The following is a 19527-nucleotide window of genomic DNA, read 5'->3' as shown; positions in this document are numbered from 1 at the left end:
ATTGCTCAGCCTGTAGAAGAGAAGACTCAGGATGAGGGATTGGCAGTGCAAATCTTCTAATCGTTTATAAACGTTTGATGAACACGAGTAAAGATGACTCTGGCAGACTTCTTGCTGGTGCCCAATGGATGACAAGAGCAACAGATATACATTTGAAACACATGAAATTTATCAGAATGTGGACCACTGCTTCACTGTAAGGGAGATCAAGCACTGGCACAGGTTGCCTAGAGAGGCTGTGAAGTCTCCATCCTTGGAGGCTGGGGATATTCATATCTGGCTGGAGAGAGCCCTGAGCAACCCACTGTGATTGACCCAGCTCTGAGCAGGCAGCTGGACTAGACAATGCCTAGAGACCCCTTTCCATCTCAGCCATTTTGGGATTTTGCAGTTATCTCCAGCCACCAATTCTCATGAGTATGTCTGAAACCTGTGAATTTAAAGAATATTTCTGAGTTTGCATAACTACCAGGTGGGTTTTTTGGAAGTGGTTAGTATATTTTAAAGTCAATTCTGTAGAAATTCTTCATGCTAAGAAAACATCTAGAGATTAAAAACGGGCACTAAAATATTCTTACTGTCTTCAGCTGGTTATAATGAGTTGCAGAATTAGTAATACATGATGAAGCCCATGATATTTAAAATGCGTGCTTTGTCTGGCCTTTTTTTCTTTAGCTTTCTTATTGGACAGAATGAATGTTCAATTGGGAGATACTGAAAATATAATATATTTGTTTTATATAGAAAGTGGAAAAATACTACGCTTTTGAGATTCCAGATGTACCAGCAAAATCTGAGTACCTCGAGGTTAAATATTCAGTGAGTATAATCAATCTGATAAAATACCATAACTAGTTTTTTTATCTAATTAAGTGAGCAGTTTCTGTATTAAAATGGTCATTGAACATTGTGGTCCTGGCTGATGTATCCAGTGTGGATGAAAAACTTAAAACTTCAGTGTGTTTTTAAATTACTGTCCTGATTTTTAAGTGGAGCCTACAGTGTTATTGTCTCAGTTACTGTAAGGTATTATGGGTTAGGGCTTTGCTTGTGGGGAATGACAGTGCTTTTGGTACTTTGTAGTTTTGTTAAGATGCTGTCTGAAGATGGTGTCAGCCTTGAAGACTTCTGTGGGGTGAAATGACTCACTGCTCTCTGTTGCCTGTTAGGCTGAATGCCCTCGGCTTCCCCAAGATCTGAAGGGACAAACATTCTCACATGTCTTTGGGACCAACACCTCTAGCCTGGAACTTCTCTTGATGAATCAGAAGATCAAAGGACCCTGCTGGCTGGAAATAAAAAATCCACGTATGGTGGTTTGCATATGAAATACCTGGTTACTAGGAAACACATATAATTATACACTGGGGGGGAGGGAAAATTTAAATTGTATGGATGAATGATCATTTTGTACATTACCTTGCAACTTATTGGTTTAATTTTCATTATCTGTAGCCTTGCAACTTACTGGTTTAATTTTCATTATCTAGTACAAATTGTAACTTACTCTCCCTCTTTTTGGAGTGACAACTATCCATATAAAGTTGTGCACTGTACAGATGAGATTATAACTTTTTATGCCTGTGAGAGGGGAACTGTGCAGCTGCTGTTTGATGCATACCCTAATGCCGTGTATATGGAGCTAAACTTACTTGACTTGAAAATGACTCATCTTTCTGCTCTTGATAACTTATGTGTTTTTTTTCTGCAAATATATATTTTTAAGAATAAATGGCTGCTAGATGGGTTTATTTTGTTTGGTGCAGAGCTGTTTTAGTTTTAAGTAATTTCTGCCTCATGAGTGGCATGCACTTAGAGGTGGTCATGCTCCTTTATTTTGGCTTGGTAAGAGCCCCTTATTCAATGTGTGCTTCATATTCCCATGAACATAGGGATATTGATCACACTGAACAAAAGCTACATCTGTTACTGCAGTCTCCTTGGGGCACTTCCAGTGTAGAACTGGCTGTATGAATGCTGACACCGGAGGGGTTCTCCTCTTCAGCAGCTTGCTCAGTCGCTGACAGAGCTGATACCAGTACGGATGACTCTATGTAAAGCTTCCTGAAGTATTTTTTGGGCCTTGATCCAAATGTTCTTTCTTACTTGGTGTTGAAGAGCTCCTGCTGTCTGGGAAGTCAGGGCCCAGGGAGTTAAAAAATTGGGCAGGATTAGTGTGGGTCTTGGACTATCTCACAAGGGCAAAACATTTAAAGAATGCGCTCTGTGCAGTGATGAGAGAAGCCTTGTCTGTGGTTCCCAGAAGAATGGAGGTGGTTTGTGTTGTTTCCTCAGAGCCTTCAAATCAGCCAGTCAGCTGGTGTAAAGTGGAGGCTGTGGCCATGAAGCCTGGCTTGGTGAATGTGGTTAAAGATCTTGCTCCTCCTCCTCCTCTGGTGGTCATGTCCTTCAGTATGAAGACGGTTCAGAACCCAAAGACTCACCAGAATGAGGTAAGTAATCTGCTCTCATTTTGGTTTGGTTTTGTTTTTTGCCATATACTAAAAAGTTCCTCAGACTTGGAAGAGTCTCATAAAACATGTTTAAATATATTTAATATTGAAAAGTTTCTCTGCTTTGTGCTCTTCAAAGAAATTTTTACTGTGGTCTCACTCTGGGCTAGAGGACCGGCTTGGTGAGAATATTTACTGTGACAGTGGATCCTATGTATGTTTTCAAGCCTTCTATTTTGTCCGTTGTGCCTCATAGTTATAAATGAGACTGTCTCAGCACACCTGTTAATTAATTTGTTTTAATTAATTAATTTAGCTAAAGGTAAGCATAGGTTATAGGTAAAATGACCAGGCTTTTCTGCTAATAAAACTAATTTTAAAATGAGAATTTGGTCTTCATCTTAGAGCACCTGCTATTCTGCTGTAAGATCTTTCCTCAAAAAGGAGGAGAGATTTAGGCAGCCACTCAGTTGTGGACTGCAGACCACAACTAAGGCACTTTTTTTTTTAACATAGCTCTCATTAATGCTGGAAGAGATTTAGTATTCACTAATAGGATAGGATAGTTGTTTCTGGCTAATTGAATTGAAGACTAATAGGTTGGCAAATATTTCAAGCAGAATTATCCCTCGTGATGAATTAAAATTTTTTTTGGTGGAAGTATGGAAAGTATGTGTTTTTTTGCCAAAGTAACAGGACATACTCAAGATACAACAGGACTCTGCTTGCCAAGATGCTTTAAAGCCTTTCTGCTTTGTCTTCTGTTGGGTTTTTCTGATCAGTGTCTGGGGAGCCAGGCCATCCTGCCAGCAAAGCAGTCAAAATCACCAGTAAAGCTACTGGCTTCTAAACACTAAACCTCTTGGCTTCTTGACAGTGTTGACTGCTTGCTTAGGGGCAGCCCTTCCTGAGGCAAGGCTTCTCTGCTCTGCTCACATCTCCCCTGCACTCCATCGGGAATCCTTTATGTTTTCTCTGGTTGGATTCAGAACAAAAACTGATAAAAGTAGAAGTCTTCCAAAGTGAATTACTTTTTCTCTCAAATTTATAATCATTTAGGAGCAAGTACTATTTTATTTTCATTGAGATAAATTGATTATTTTCTTCCTTTTCAACTATTTGTAGCTGGAATAAATTCAAGAAAGATGTGTTGGAGAAACAAGAGAAAGGAAATGAGAAGCTCTTAATAAAAAGGATGGAAGAAATGAGTATGGGTAGTAGTCATGCTTATTTGTGCTTATGAAGTTATGTGTTCTATATCCCCTTGGTATAGGTTGTGGCTCTTGCAGCTCTAGTTCATCAGAAATTTCCTTTGGATAAGGCTCCACCTCAGCCTCCTTTTCAAACACACTTCTGTGGTATGTACTTGGAACAGTTTGAGTAGAAAAATAATAATTTCTGTATTTTTTTCTTTTTTTGTTCTGTTTTGATTTTTTTGGCTGTGGGGGGAGGTTTATATTCATCACTTTTTTTAAATTTTTATTTCTTTCTGTCAGTACAGCAAAAGTGGCCAAAAATATACAACTGACAAAATTTCATCTCCCAGACAGGCTTTTCTCCCCGTTTTTGACTTCACTGGTTACTGACTTTTTATCAAAGACTTAATTAAAAAAAAATCTTAAATTGAGATGATGCCAAGTTACCCTGCTCTGTGCAGTTTCCCATAATTTTTATTGTTTTTACTCCATCTTTCTCTGCCCATTAATTTAGACCATTTATTTGCTGTCACTTCAATTATTTTTCTGTTCAGCTCTTCCAAACAGAATTACTTATAAACAAGTTTTCTTCAGGAATAACAATCTTGCTGCAGTGTCATTGCAGTAATATCAGCTAAACCTTGAGGTTCAAACCCTGACTGGAGGTGATGAGGTGTTGAATGCTTGTGAGAGGAAGTTCTTCAGGAGCTGTGGCCCATAGTTTTAGTGTCCAATGATAACCACCAATATGACTGATTCAGATTGGTTAATGTTTAAGTAATTACTTGGTTATCTTAAAGACAATATTCACTAAAAGCTGGTGTTTCAGAATTAGAGATGAGTTTTCTCAGCTCACTTTGTTGTGAATGGGTGTTTATGGGGAGGGTACAATTAGGAACTTGTCTGTAAGTACAAATATCACTTTTTGCAGCCGTTTCCAAACCGAGTGATTGCATTTTTCCTTATGACTTCAAAGAAGCCATTAAAAAGAAGGTAATTTCATTTTGTTCCCCTTCTGATTGCAGTACCTTATAGAATATGAACTTCATGGTGCTTTTGGTAAGTGGTGAAGAGAAATAGTTGAAGGAATGGAATGATTATTTAGTTAGTTTTCTACTCTGCAAATTTAAATCCAGGTATTTATTCTGTGTTGCTTGTAAAAAAGTGTTGTGTGCTCTGTGTGACTCAGTACTGCTGCTAATTGTGCTTTTCAAATAGATGGGGTGTTAGACAGGAGAGTTGGAAAGATTTTGCAAAGAGGCTAAAATCGTGGTTAATATTCAGTATACCTGACTCTGCACTCATAGTAAAATGGGAGAATTTGTTTCTTCTTTTCTTGCAGAGTAAAGTCTGTCAAAATTTAGAACATGTCCTTTCTAAAGGGTGGTGGGAGAGCTGACAGAATAATAAAGTAACCAATTCTTGTTTTTCCTCTATTTCTGTGTGATCTTCAAGTCTGTGAGTGAAGGATGCATATGGAGCATTTTCCTAGTGTGCTTGATTCTTACGAGGCTCTTAAAATATCACTAGACACCTGCATTCAAAAGCAGAATGGGAAAAAGCCTCTGAGAAGAGCTTTCCAATGTCTATGGGAGTGAGAAAAAAATCCTTGCATTACAGAAGGAAAAGCAGAACTCTGTGGTGCTTTGTTATTGTCTTGTAACTAGCAGGGGAGAGGAGATGCTTCCATTTTAAACTTATTGGGTCATTGAAATCAGGTGCCTCTCTTGCTCCTTTTAGAATGCTAAAATAGAAATTGCTGCAACAGAGAGAACACTGCTGGGATTTTTCCTTGCGAAGATTCACAAAATTGACCCAGACGTTGTTGTGGTGAGTAGTTCTGAGACTTTGAGAGTTAAATTAAAGCATATTGTCAGTTGGTCAGCTTTCTTCTTTTTCTTTTGTCCCCTTATAGGCTTTTTAATGCTTGTCTTAGACTGCCTTATGAATTGAGTTTGCTTATGAGACAGCAGGTATATTTTGATACAAAGATGATAGAGAATTTTCCCTGACAGCATTTTATACATACTATTATTTCCCATAATAGCTAAAATAGGCAGTATTTTCACAATACCTGAAACAAGTTTGGTTTTTTTCTTTACTCAGAAAGACAAAACACAACAAAAAACTCTGATGATTTTCTAGAAAAATGGGAACTCTTGGTATACTTAAGATTCTGTTGCAGTTCAGATGCTCATATAATTTGTGTTTATGCTGTAAATCAAAATAACCATCTATACAAATCCACAAGATCTGAGCAAAATTTTGCAATAAGCATTCTTATGTTTTCTACTGTTTCAGCAGTTGAGGGTTTATTGTAATTACTCATTATTTTCTTTTTTTCTGTTATGTTTAATTAATGTGCCATTCTGACTTTCACGTAATAAAATTCTGAAGACAATTTCAAGTTGGATGTAAGTCTGAGGTTGATTATATACAACTTGTTAGGTTGTATATATTTACCTAACGTCTGTAAGTAGATACAAATAATTAAGTGATGGGAAATGAGCAGTCAATGCCTGATGTTTTCAGCTCACTGCAGCTGGTATCCAGTGTTTGCCCTATGACCTCAGCTGCCTGGTGGCTCTGGCAAGGAATCAGAAGAAGCACTGTAGCCAGTGGCGTAAAACTGAAGATGCAAAGAGCAGGGGTGTGAGAGCTCCTATCCTGAAAACTGCAGAGCTGTGTTAGTGCAGTTCAGTTTGCACCTGGTTTAAGGAGTGCTGTTGAAGTGTTGCTCCCATTTTAAGGAGCTGCAGTCTTGCACAGTCTTGCACTGCACAGAGGTATCTGCTGGAGTGGACCTGCAGTTCCTGGTGACTGGCTCATGTTCCTCAGGGTAGCCTTTTGCTTTCAGCTAAGGGTACAGACCAGTGCCATCAATGTACTTAGCACTGCTTAAAATATTGCTGGAGTGCTTTGATATGTAAATATTGCTTGCAAGGTTAAGATTTAACAGCTGTTCCTGTTGAAGTATCAAAGGAAAAAAATTACAGTATTTTGATGCCACTATTGTGACTTTCACAGATGGAGAGAAAAGGAATTACTCTTAGCTTAAGTTTATATGCTCTGTGAAGAATGTCGTGGATTTTTCTGGAAAGCTTTAAATCCTAAGCTCTGGTATCAAAGGATGAAGCTGTATTGTGTGTGCTATGAGCCAGTTATAGAGCTGATTTTGGTATTCTATTGAACAGCATTGTTAGTGTTAAGACTAATGAGTACTGTTGATGAACGTTCTCTTAGAAAGTGCTTTCTACAAGGGAGATAATGCCATCAATTAGTTGGAAAAAATCACAAAGGGCAAAGGAATACTGAGTGTGTGAAAGTAAGTCTTTCAATTTGCATTTATTGTAACCTTTTTTGTTATTTTTTCTGCTTCAAGGGTCATAATATTTATGGATTTGATCTGGAAGTGCTGCTTCAAAGAATTAATTTGTGCAAAGTCCCTCACTGGTCCAAGATAGGTCGACTGAGGAGATCTAATATGCCAAAGCTTGGGGTAATAAGATTGCTTAAGTCTTTTAAGCCCCTTTATGTTGCATTTGATTAAAAATGAATTAATTTTTCCTAGGAATTGTAAATGTGACATTGATGTATTTTGACTGTTGGTCATGCTGAATTTCTTGGGTCCCAGATCAGAAATTACGAGTGTTTGTATGACTTTTATTACAGTAATAGGATAAACTGATTTTCAAGTTAGGCTAATTTAGTTTACTTATCTCAACTAGATGATAGTAATGACAGATTAATTGCAATAGTCTTTACTGTAACTGTCTTTGTCTGCTATAACGGTAAAATGAGGAAAAGCAATTTGGATTGATGGGTGAATCATCCCATAGAGAGCTGCTAAGATAAAAATTCTGTAGTTCTTATTATATATTTGTTCAGAGGACAATGTGTGAAGCTCAGAGTATTGAAGTGCTGAGCATGGTGTGTTCTTTGCCTGTTCCTGTCCTTCCTGAGGCCAAGCTGGGTATTTCTGTGTGGTTCTGCAACTTTTTCATCCTGCTGTTATTACAGAAAGTGTCCTTGGATGAAAGACAAAGTCCACACCCAGATTCTTTTTGGGGCTATTCTAATGATTGAAAAAACAAAAAAAAAAGCATGATAGTTTAAGAGTTAAGATATAACTAGTAGTGAAAGTTAACTATTTCTTAATACCTACATAAATTGAAAGATACCATGGACTCCTTTAGAGCATAATTGTAAGTCCTTGAGTATTAGTGGTATTTAATAGAGTATTTGAATACTTAGTGACCTACTGACTTGACTACTGACTTGACTACTGACTTGACTGAGTCCTATAAACACATATTGAGGGTAGATGTTTTTTCTTAATGTTTGTATGTTTACTTTTATTTGGGTTTTCTCTCCTTATGTAATATGATGAAGGGCCGAGGAGGGTTTGGTGAAAGGAATGCTGCCTGCGGTCGAATGATTTGTGATGTAGAAATTTCTGCTAAAGAACTAATTCGTTGCAAAAGTTACCATTTGTCTGAACTAGTCCACCAGATTTTGAAGACAGAGAAGGTAACAGTTCTACCAGAGGAAGTTCGAAATATGTACAGGTATGTTGCTGATCAGGAGTTTTAATCCTCCTCTGGAGAGCAGAGGAGCTGGTTCCCTGACATAAAGTTTTACTTTTGCTTGATTTCAAGCAAAGGGGATGAGTCATGGGGATGCTGACTTGGCATACTGGGATTTGAAAAGTACTGTCTTAACATTATAAAATAATGTTTCGAGCTACTTGTGGTGGCTACTGGTGGCTTATGTATGAAGCAAATGGATTTGTGGGAGCATTGGTGTAGACACACTAACAGGAGATACAAGCCTGAGTTTTGGGGTGGTTTTTCAATTACAAGAGCTGTCTATAAAGCTCAATAGTTGTGCATTGCAGATATCATGTGTTCTGTACAGCGCATGGGTCTAAACTCTACAGACTACAAAGGAGGTTGATTTTACTTTGCTAGGCCATGCTCCTTCTTTCCCCAGTGAGTCTCCTCGCTTACTGTTCATGCTGGAAAACACCTGGATAGATGCCAAGTTCATTCTCCAGATCATGTGTGAGCTGAATGTTCTGCCCCTGGCTCTTCAGATAACAAACATCTCTGGGAATGTCATGGTACATTTTTATTACTTTCTACCACTCTTCACTGCCTCCGCCAACAGTTCCATGTTTTCTGTGTTTGATTTGCTGGGTTTAATTTCTGAACACTTATTTGAAATGCACTATGCTGTAAATATTTTGCTGTGATGAGTAGGAGAGTTCAATGTTCTAATCAAGTAATAATGTAAAACTTCCTTAAAAATACCACATTTCAGGTTTACACATGGTGATGATACAGAATAATACTAATACTAGGTGAATTTTAATAATTGGAGGACATTGCTTAGTCTGTTTTGCTATCAGTGTTTTCTGTGCTTTTCTTTGAGTTCTCTTTTCACCCCCTCTTTAGTCGAGGACAATGATGGGCGGACGATCTGAACGTAACGAGTTCCTGCTGCTTCATGCCTTTCATGAGAAGGATTACATAGTGCCAGACAAACAAGTTTTCAAAAAGCCTCCACAGAAGCTGGTGGGTCCAGTTTTTCTCTTCCCAAGCATTTTTATTTAAAAAAAAGGAAAAAACATTCTTCCATCTTTTGCATGTTATTATTCTGTGGAAACACAAAGAACCCCAAAGATAACTCAGATATAACTTAATGGTACTGCATATGCTTAATTAAAACATTGATTTTTTTGGTGTGGAATCGATAATGAGAGTGGGACAGTGTAACAGCTTTTCTATTGCATCACAGACCTATAAAAACTTACTTGTTCTGTTAATTTAAAATAAAAATAAGCTAAGTACTTGTCTGTGTGGGGAAACAGTAAAGAAGACAATCTATGTTATTTAATATCTGCATTTACTTATTTTGATGAACACTATTTCAAGAAAAATGTGTTATATGGATTAAATATACAAAGGTATTAGAAGAAATTTTTTTTTCTATGGGTGAATACCATAGAAATAGTATAATACCAGTGTAATAATAGTATATAGTATAATAGTAATAGTATAATACCAGTGTAAATAATAATTATAGAAATATCCAGATGTTTGTTAGTGAACAAATTAAAATTTGAGAAAGTATTTGTATTTCACTATATTTTGCTTTTTGGTTTTAAATAAGTTCAACAGAAAACTTGAAAGCAATAATTTCTGTTGATTGTATTGTTGCATCAAAATAGCACTGGAATTCTAAATGATTCAGAATAGAATTAACAACTGGGAGAAGAATTCTTATTATGACATCACAAATAGCAGAATATTCTTTAGGTCAGTAGTAATGTTTTTATTGGTTTTATTCCAGCCCAGCCATTCTGTTTACAAAATCCACATTTTAATTGTGCAGTCATACCACTTCTAGGTCATGATTTGATTTTTTTCACAGTGTGGACTTCTACAGCCAGTTGGAAAAGGCATTCTGGTGCCATGTTGAATGATAACAATACTTTAATGTCTTTGTAATCTCTTGTTAGCAGTTTTTTCATATCATAGTTGGTTTGAATGCTGTTTTGACATGTAGAGAGCTTTAGTAAGGATCATGATGAAAACACCGTGTTTTGCATGTATTTTAAAAGGAATTCTGCACTGGCTCCCAAATTTGTATTTGACTTGCCAAAAATAACTCCTCTAACATTACAGAAATCTTAGAGACTAGATAATGACTTTCTTAAATGCCAAATGTAGGTGGATGAAGATGAAGATTATGAAGATCAGAATAAATCAAAGATAGGGAAAAAGAAAGCAGCATATGCTGGGGGCTTAGTCTTGGATCCCAAAGTTGGTAAGATGTGGCAATTTTCTTTCTTCAATGAAGTTAGAGACAGGTGGGTTATATTAATACAGAGATTGCAGTGGGAAATCTGTATTTGTGTGAGTTTGGTGTTGTGGTTGTGAGGGGAATCTTGTTGCATACAGCAAAATATCCAACATTGATTGTGGAATTGCTTCTTTTGAGGAGTTAGGACTGTATATTTATGTGTAATTTTCTAATGGACACGTAAGTTTTCTTTCAGTTTCTCCTCTATGTGGAGAAAACTGTACAAGTGTCCTATAGTAACACAGAAGCTATCTGTTCAACTCTGATGAGTTAATGGGGTTGGATCGTTCCACTTCTGACAGCTTTTTTTAAGGGGTACTGGTGCATCTCAACAGCTGCTTGAAGAGATTGAGATTCTGGAAATGTGGTACAGTGTGTTACTGTCACTTAAATATTAATTGTGGAGTTGTATGAAGTCCTTTGGGAGACTTGAGTAATTATGACTTTTGTTTTAAATTCTGTTTTAGGTTTTTATGACAAGTTTATTTTGCTTCTCGACTTCAACAGCTTGTACCCATCGATTATTCAGGAGTTCAACATCTGCTTTACCACGGTGCAGCGACTGTCATCAGAAGCACAGAAAAGGGCAGAGGTTTGCATGCTTTAACTTGTGGCTTAAATTACACTGTCTTAACTTCAGAGTGTTTTCTAGCAATCAGTTCCTTAAGAAACTGTTCTTTTTCACTGGTTTTTGTTTTTTTTTTTGGTCCCCTTTCACCCATAAATAGTGATTCTTGTTTAAAGATATATCATATTAATTTGTGGGTTGGGACTTTTTTGAATATTTTTTGTCTGTCACCTTCCTTTCTCCAGTACTCTTACAGAATCTTGGTAAGTTGTCTCCCATCTAATCTTGGTATCCTCATGAAACAAGATTTTTACTGAGGCTCTGTGACCCTTTTCAGCCACATGTCCTCCCTAGCAATTTCTGAGCCCCTTTACTAGTTTCATCTTAGCTTGATAGAGGCTTCCTGAAGTTAAGTTAATACAGAATTCATGCAACTACACCTGATGCAGGTAGGCAAATTCTCATGCTTTCTACAGGAAAGAATATGATTATGATCTCCAGCCTTATTAGACATCAGAAAGTTATGTGTGTGACTTGGGAGGGTGATGTTGTGACTGTGAGCTGTGGCACCAGCTTCACAAAAACTCATGCTGTTCAAGCTATGTTAAACACTACTGAAAAACCTGAAGGTACAGTTGGATGTGCTGTTTTATAAGCAGCTGTGTTGGCTCTGGCTTATCCATGAGTGGAGAATCTCACTTCCTCAGCTATGCTGAAAACACTTGTTAGTGGAGCTGTGCTGTAAAGTGAAGCATTGAGCTGGTCAGGTCTAAGGTTAATAAACCAGAGGCTTTTATTTTTTACTGGTATCAGCTCACAGGCTGGAATTAGTTGGTCCTGTAGCAACTGAAATATGAACAAAGTAGCAGAAATGAGGAGACAAGTATGTGGAGCTGTCAGTAAGTTCCTTCAAGCAGTCTTTGGATTTTCCCTGCTTTCTGAAGTGTGCTTCAATCTGAAGCAGCTAATTTTGATTTCTCTCCCTATATGATGTTTAATCAGGCTTTGGTGTAATTTCTTGTTACAGTTCTCCTCAGACTGCGTTACTAAACTTTCCAACCTCACCGTGTCTGTATTGCTCTTCCTTTGTACATATCTGTCACTTTCCTTGTGCTTGAAATACCTTTCCATTTTTGCTGATCAACCATTTCTTCAGTCATGCTAAGAAGGTGTCCTTTCTGCTATTTTGCTATAATCAAGAGTTGCTTGGGGTGAAGTTTTTGTTCTACTGCTGTGCTCCCTTTAACTTTTGTCACTTGTATCAGTCAAAGTATCAGTTCTACAGAGCATATGCTCCTTTTGACAGGTCAGAGCACCAAAAGTATGTGATGATAAAAAAGGGGTAGATTTTTCAGCACAGAAAGAATTGCTGTGTGTGTACTTTTCTTTATATATTTTGAGTTATCTATATATACCTAACAGTGAGAATGTGTGTTATTTATCTGGACTTATATATATATATATGTATATATGTATCTATGTATGTACATAAATATATAACACACAGACTGATAAAAAAAAGACCCTCTTGCTACTGGTCCATGCCTTTCTTGTGTTTCTCCAACAGTGAAACAGGCTCAAGTCCTGTCTCCCACCAGGGGCAAAGTAATACAGTTAAACACTGTAAAAAAAAACCTCTTATGCTTGTTCTAAACTGTGCTTTGTGTGCTCTACAGGCGTTAGCACAACCTGTATGGTTTTGTTCTTTTTCCCCCCCCATGCTTTTCACTTAATGCATTAAAATCTAATCTTCAAGCATTAAAATGATAAGCAGCAATGATCACTTCACAGGTTGAAGAAGAGGAAGAAATTCCAGAGCTTCCAGACCCATCTCTGGAAATGGGAATTTTGCCTAAAGAAATCAGGAAGCTGGTGGAGAGAAGACGCCAAGTTAAGCAGTTAATGAAACAGCCAGATTTAAATCCTGACCTCTATTTACAGGTGTGTTTTATAGAACTCGGTTGATTTTTCCCCCTTTCCCCTTAAGTGCCCTGATCAGCCTTGTAGAATAGGGATGATTAGTAGTGAGCAGTGATTGTAATGTGCTTTATTTGTAGCCCATCACTGCTGCAGACTGTATAAAAAAGCTGTGAATGTAATTGTGAGCATTAAGTTCTGTTCCCTGATGGCTGTGGTTGGATCATTTTTCTGGTTGTGTTTCTTTTCAGTATGATATCAGACAGAAAGCTTTGAAACTCACTGCTAACAGCATGTATGGCTGCCTGGGATTTTCCTACAGCAGATTCTATGCCAAGCCTTTGGCTGCTTTGGTGACACATAAAGGAAGAGAGGTAAGTCTTTATACAGGGTATACACACATGTAAAAAGGCTGAATTTAAGCCACCTGCTTTTTTTCAGTGAATACAAGAATGGTTTTGTTCTTGAACCTGCTTTTGGTTTCAGAACTCTTTAGTTTATCTTTCTTGTATTGTGAAACTGTTTGGTTTCAATGGGCCAGATTGTGGTGACGACAACAACAACAACAACAACAAAATATCAAGGCTGCTTTCACATTTTCCGTGAATTTCCATTTCTGCTTGGTGGGTTTATCTTTGTTTTGGTGGTATACTTCAACTCTGGGTGAGCTTGCTTGTAGCCAGACTGTCCTGTGGTCTGATATGACTTCCTAAAACCCTAAAGTTTGTGATAGGGCTAATTAATCACGGATTATATATCAGGGCTTATTTTTGGAAACTGTTTGTTCCTTAAAATAAGGTTTCTCATTAGCCTCAAATTTTATTTTAGGAGTTGCACTTCATAGGCAAAACTACTCCTGCTATTGATTAGGATGTTAGCTCAGTACAGACCACATCGGTTTTGTCCCTGCGGGAAAAAGAATCTTTAATGATTCAAAACATACCACTGATATACATTTATTGTCTTAAAACATAATAATGTTTGATATTAGTTCTTTAGAAAAGAGAATACCAAGCAGGAGTCTGCAGAGGTGCCAGGAACAGTTGTGTCAGGATGGCTGGTCAGCCTTTTGGTTGATCAGGGAGAGGGGTGAGGTCACATCCCTGTTAACTGGATCATCCTCCCTGTCATGTGAGGGCACTCCCTCTTCACAATTCCCAGCTCAATTGCATGGGGGTGTTTTATTTCTGGCAACACATCCTTGTTTTTAATTATCTTCCTATCTAAACAGCTCTCTAGAGAGAAACCCACATTTGCCGTCTTCCCAATTTATGTAAGCAGTTATGTTTAACCTTACACATCTGTTTAACTCAGAAATAATTTCCCAGTTTGGTAACTGCAAATGGGCCATGGAGCCATGTGAATCCAGAGGTTAGTATTTCCTTTAACAAGGTATTGTGTTTGTTGATGTAAGATTCAAGCTTATGTTGTCTATGAGGTTGGTGTGCAAAGCAGATGAATATCGTAGCTTTATATTTTCTAGTGGTATTTTAAAAGTAATGAACTTTTGTTTTTTTAACGATCTCCATATGTCATATGGACCACCTGCCACAAACCTGGTATTCTGTGGATACTTAAGCTTTTGGCCTCTGTTAAGACCGGGAAATACTTTTTGTTTGCACACAGAGTTTACTCTCATTTGTCTGTAATCTATCAGTTACGAGATAACTTACATGAAATTCTGGTGTTTCTGCTTTATGTTCTAGAGTGATGGTGAAGTGGGGACATCCTAATAGGTGCTACAGAATGTGCTAGGGAGTTAAGAGATAGTTTCTCTTACGTAGTTGATCTTTGGTTGGGCAGGATTTCTTACCTCTTAAATTCTGGTGGTGCTGGACCTACCTGTGCTGGCTTCTGCTGAGCCTTTGCACACATTTGAGTTTTTGCCACAGAAGATGACACGAGGATGCCTTAGTTTTCCGTTGTTGTTGGGGTTTTTTTGTTTTTTTTTAAATTTAATTTAATTTTTTTTTAAATTGAAATATCTAATCTTTAAAGTTAAATTTAATTAAAAATTAAACTTAAATTTTTATATTAGTCTTTCTATTCATAGGTTTCTTCTCACATCTCAGTTCTAATATAAGAGAAGTGAATGTTAAGTATCTGGAGGTTTGGGTTCTCTATGGGAAAAGGTTAATTCAAAAGTAACTATTATGGAAAATTTATGGTCTAAATTTAAATGGCCTTTTCTGGTGATCTGCAATTAATGCCTTTTTGGTTTTTTTTTACTGTTGTCAAGGGCACCTGAGTAAATGCAGGTAGGCTTGTAGAAGTGGGAAAAATAGTGTGTGGGATGAAAACTGAACTTAATATTTTTACTAACACAATTACAGTTCAGTCGTAAGTGTTAGCAGAATAATTGAAAATGGGAAATATGTATTTCATGTTGAAGTTGTTAAAGCTCATCCTAGCATTAAGTTTTAATATAGCTGTGAATGAGTTTTGATGAGTCCTGTAAATTGCCGCTTTTCAACTGTGTGGCTGACAGCCTTTCCACTGAAGCTGTGGGAAGATGGAAGCACCTGATGCCAAGTGCTGAGTACCACTTCTTCTGGACTTGACTTCTCTGTGGTTTGGAGATGCTGGTGCAGTAAAAGCAGTGGAGCTGCCATTGGGCTCCTTATGGTGACTAAAAATACTTGTAATTACACATGGCCGTTATAAAAATTTGTATGTGACTCTATTAGTAGAACCTGACTTGTTCACTTAGTTTGGATGGCAGAAGTATTAAATATTGTGTGGAAAGGCCATTTTTAAAAAGCCAGAAGATCGAAGTAGATGATCCTTAGGGTGCATTCTACGGTTCTGTGACGGTGTGATCCATAAAAGCTCAATTCTCCTTGGTCAGCTGTAGAGAGGTACTAGAGGGACTGTGCTTGATTTTCATTTTTCTTCAGCCAGGGAATAGAAATGTAGCAAAGCCCTGCATCCCTGGCCACGGGCAGGCTGGATCCAGGAGAGTTTATCCTGTCGTCACTGCAGGGACCGCGTTCGAGGGGACAGTGTGATAATGGCGGGCAGTGTTCGCTAGATGGCGATAGAGACCTGGAGATCTTAAATCAATTAGCACTCATTTGTGTCAAAAGTGTTTCAACGTTGATTATCGGGTTTTTCGAACGGGTCTTCCTTGTTTTTCATTTGTGGGTAATCTTTAACAGGGGCGTACCAGTGTGAATTTGTCAGAATTCAGGTGTCACAGGCAGACTGCTAAATTCTGATGTGTTTTAAAAGAAAAAAAAGGCGAGAATTTTGGGGTGGAAGTGACTAAAAACTATAGCTCAGATTTGTTTGCCCATTTTGGCAAGTGTAAATATTTTTATCTTTTGACTGTAAGAAAGGCCTCAGTTCAGCAAAAAATCTGCATTTGCCAGCCATTGATTGGGCATGGGTTAGAAGGATTCCTGGACTTTCCCCTCCACCCCCCCATGTTAATCAGCCTTTGCCTGGACATTACTCTTGTTGTAACTATAGCAGTTGCTTGCATGGAAAAGTAATAGGAAAATATTTAATATATTTTTAGCTGTCCTTTAATGTAATTTAACAACTGGAAACAAGATGAGTTGGAGCTGTACAACCAGCCAGCTCTGCACCAGCAGGCAGTGTCGGGTCATGCCGTTCTAGCCTCTCTAAAGGACAAGCCTTTTGATGAAGTGTCAGTTGTCTGGTTTCCTAAATGCAGGATGCCGTTTGCTGCAGGATTTTCCTACAGGACAGCAAAGTTGTTGAGAGAATTTAAACTGTAGACAGCTTGCTTGCTAATGGCTTTCACTCAAAGCTGAGGCCTTTTCCAGGTACTTGCTTTTTTTCCATGTTGTTTTTTGCTGTTGCATATTTTTGCCCAAGCAACTTGCCTTCAAAAGGAAAACGCCACATTTGCTGTTTTCAATAGTGCTGACAGGTAGACCTAGTGTTCAAATATGCAAAATAAAAGGGGGGAAGAGGCAATTGGGTTAATTCCAACTTTCTCATTCAGATCCTTTAGATATATTCTCAATTAATAATTAGTTTAAGGCCCTGGCAGTCAAAAGGAAAGAATAAAAGCATGTTATTGCTGCAGTCTGGGAGAAGAATGGATGAGGGAGGAGAAAAATGAAGTGGAGAAAGATGAGCTCATTTAAAAAAAATTAAGGGCAGGTAAGCAGGTTAATGGCTGTCTACTGTAATTATGATCTGTAAAGAAATCCAGGCATTTCTTTTTTTTTTAAAGTCTTGTTCATCCAGGGAAAACGATCATCAGCTGCTTTCTCTTGATTGCACCTAAAGCATTGGTTATACAGCCTGCAAGAGTGTCACGTGAATGGGTCAATTGACAGACTCCTGGTTTCTTCCATACTGTACTGTGGGAGAAAGAGGATTGCTAAAAGAGGGAAAGCAGCCTCCTAATGTCTTGTTATCAGCGTGCCATCTATATTTAAACAGGGAGTGCAACATCAATATAACAATTTTGGAAGACACGGAACTTGATGGCAAAAGGCTAGGCAAAGAGTTTCTAATTGCTTTTAAATATAAAAATGGCAACTCAAAATCTTGGGAGAAATAGTGCTAAATTGCTGCATTGTCCCAAAATGGGAACTGTTGGGGTGAAATCATTTGCCACTGTTTAGCATTTTGTGTGCAACTGTGAGCCTGTGAAAAAGCTATGTATGTTACTCTGCATGCTGATATCCAAAACAAGTTAAGAGTAGACAAGGAGAGGCTGCATACAATCTGGAAATGTGAACTGAGTACCAAGTAGTAGAAAAATTGTGGAGCATCTTCACATTTGTTGAAATATTATTTGTAGTCAAGTGCAGGAGATGACATCTGGTCTAATACAGACTTTAGCATCTCCAAGGAGAGGAAATGAAACATTTAAATTAAGAAGAATGGCCAGAATATTTTGGGTGAGGAGGAAATTAATGAGAAAGGAAAAAAATATATTTTATTTTACTTTATTTTATTTTGGATGATGTGGTGGTTTTTTTCTGCTCTGAACAGAAAGGTTTTATTTAATGGGTATTCACCAAGAAATGTTTAGGAAGATTGATCAGATTCAGATTGATTGTACAGCAAGTCAGATGAATAGAGAGACTTTTTTTTTTTTTTTTTGTGCTATTACAAGAGGTGTGGTGCCTCTCACTTCCTGACTGCTGATTTCTGTGGATGGGTTATAGCAATTGCATGGCCCCATGGTGAGTTAGATCAGCCTGGTGATCCAAGTTGAAAACTAACTCCAGAGGAAAACCAAATTGATTTCAATTGGATCAATGGCTCAGTGACTCACTGCATGCTCTGAGAGCTGGTGGAAAGGAGGAGGTTGGAAAGTGGGGGCAGACCCAGTGTGAGATGTAAGGGGTCAGGCATGACCAGCCATTTTTCAGGTCATACCTGACTGTGAAACTGTGGGGTTACTGTTAATATGATAACACATGGAGGTTTTCTTTGGTTGTTGCTTTCTTTCTTCTGTACTTTTGATTTTTTTTTCTTATGGTTTCCTACCTTGTAATTTTTTCCCATCCTTCTAAAAGACACAGATTTTTATTGCCTCATATTTTAACCTGACTGACTAGGTAACAACAAGATATTCCTCACCCAGAATTGTGGTGAAACTGAGAACCAGAGTACTGGGAAGAGCAGGATCACTGGAACATTCTCTATAGCTGAGCTGGAACAGGATGTCCCCTTTTAGAAGCTGTATGTGTTGGGTAGAGAGCTGATACCTCAAGATTAGCAGAACTAGAAATGTCTCAATACATCCCATGGTAACTGGAAAGACTCTCAGGTGTTCAATAAAGTATTGGGGAATGCACTTGAATCCTGCACCCTCCAAAGTCTGCCATGCTTCAGCTTCAGAATTACTAAAGAAATTTTTTCAACTTGTCTAGAATATTGTGGGGATTAACAGAGATCCTTCATCGTTTTCTCATAGAGATGCCTTATTAAAGGGAGCCACAGTAGCATGGGTGCTTGAGTGTGAACGTTGAGAGCTTCAGCAGCATCACACCTCCATTTCTAAACTGCCTTGGTTCTGTCTTCTAACACATTTGTTTTCCAGTCCCCCACGTTAAGGTTAGACGAATACAAATGCTAACTGATGCTTTAATATTTTTCTCCAGGCTGTATATTTGTTAGCACTACATATCTTTGCAGTATGAATTTTCTTAGTTCATTAGTAGCTTGTCAAAAAATACTTGGGGTTTTGAGACTTCCACAATAGTTGTTCTTTAGTGTCTTATTGCCTCACTCATTTGTGTCATGCATTTATCTTAAATTGGATGTTGGCTCGTTCTAGAAACCCTGGGCTTGGATATCTAGATGGTAATAAAGCTTTTGAAATAAAAGATACTTCAAACAGGAGTTAAAAATAATTTTCATTTTCAAGCACTATTCCTAAGAGGATAGAAAAACAGTCTAACTGAAGTGTCTGTCTCCCACGAGACTTAAAATAAATATTCATATTGTCCTTCAAAGATATGACACCTTGATCTCATCATCAGAAATTTTCCTATATTTCCTGGGAATCTTGCCCACTGTGCGAAAGCTGATT

The 19527-nt window shown here is 37.8% G+C and overlaps 1 protein-coding gene and 1 non-coding gene across 3 annotated transcripts in view; both read left to right on the top strand.

Moving 5' to 3' along the window:
* POLA1 (DNA polymerase alpha 1, catalytic subunit) overlaps positions 1-19527 on the top strand; it is a 185875-nt gene that overhangs the window by 18824 nt on the left and 147524 nt on the right. For both annotated transcript variants that reach the window (XM_058854715.1, XM_058854724.1), the window contains exons 13-26: positions 745-819; positions 1170-1308; positions 2296-2453; positions 3727-3811; positions 4581-4642; positions 5390-5479; positions 7032-7148; positions 8042-8217; positions 8642-8771; positions 9106-9225; positions 10384-10480; positions 10984-11108; positions 12876-13025; positions 13253-13375. In XM_058854715.1, the coding sequence (XP_058710698.1) occupies positions 745-819; positions 1170-1308; positions 2296-2453; positions 3727-3811; positions 4581-4642; positions 5390-5479; positions 7032-7148; positions 8042-8217; positions 8642-8771; positions 9106-9225; positions 10384-10480; positions 10984-11108; positions 12876-13025; positions 13253-13375 (1647 nt within the window). The remainder of the gene's footprint in view (positions 1-744; positions 820-1169; positions 1309-2295; positions 2454-3726; positions 3812-4580; positions 4643-5389; positions 5480-7031; positions 7149-8041; positions 8218-8641; positions 8772-9105; positions 9226-10383; positions 10481-10983; positions 11109-12875; positions 13026-13252; positions 13376-19527) is intronic.
* On the top strand, positions 10690-10820 carry LOC131575023 (small Cajal body-specific RNA 24). Its single transcript, XR_009276670.1, has one exon. It is a non-coding gene; the product is annotated as a small Cajal body-specific RNA 24 (non-coding RNA).

This window comes from Poecile atricapillus, chromosome 1, assembly GCF_030490865.1.
Source record: "Poecile atricapillus isolate bPoeAtr1 chromosome 1, bPoeAtr1.hap1, whole genome shotgun sequence".
Taxonomy (NCBI): domain Eukaryota; kingdom Metazoa; phylum Chordata; class Aves; order Passeriformes; family Paridae; genus Poecile; species Poecile atricapillus.
The sequence above is the reverse complement of the archived record's forward strand: the minus strand, read 5'-3'. Positions and strand labels throughout refer to the sequence as shown.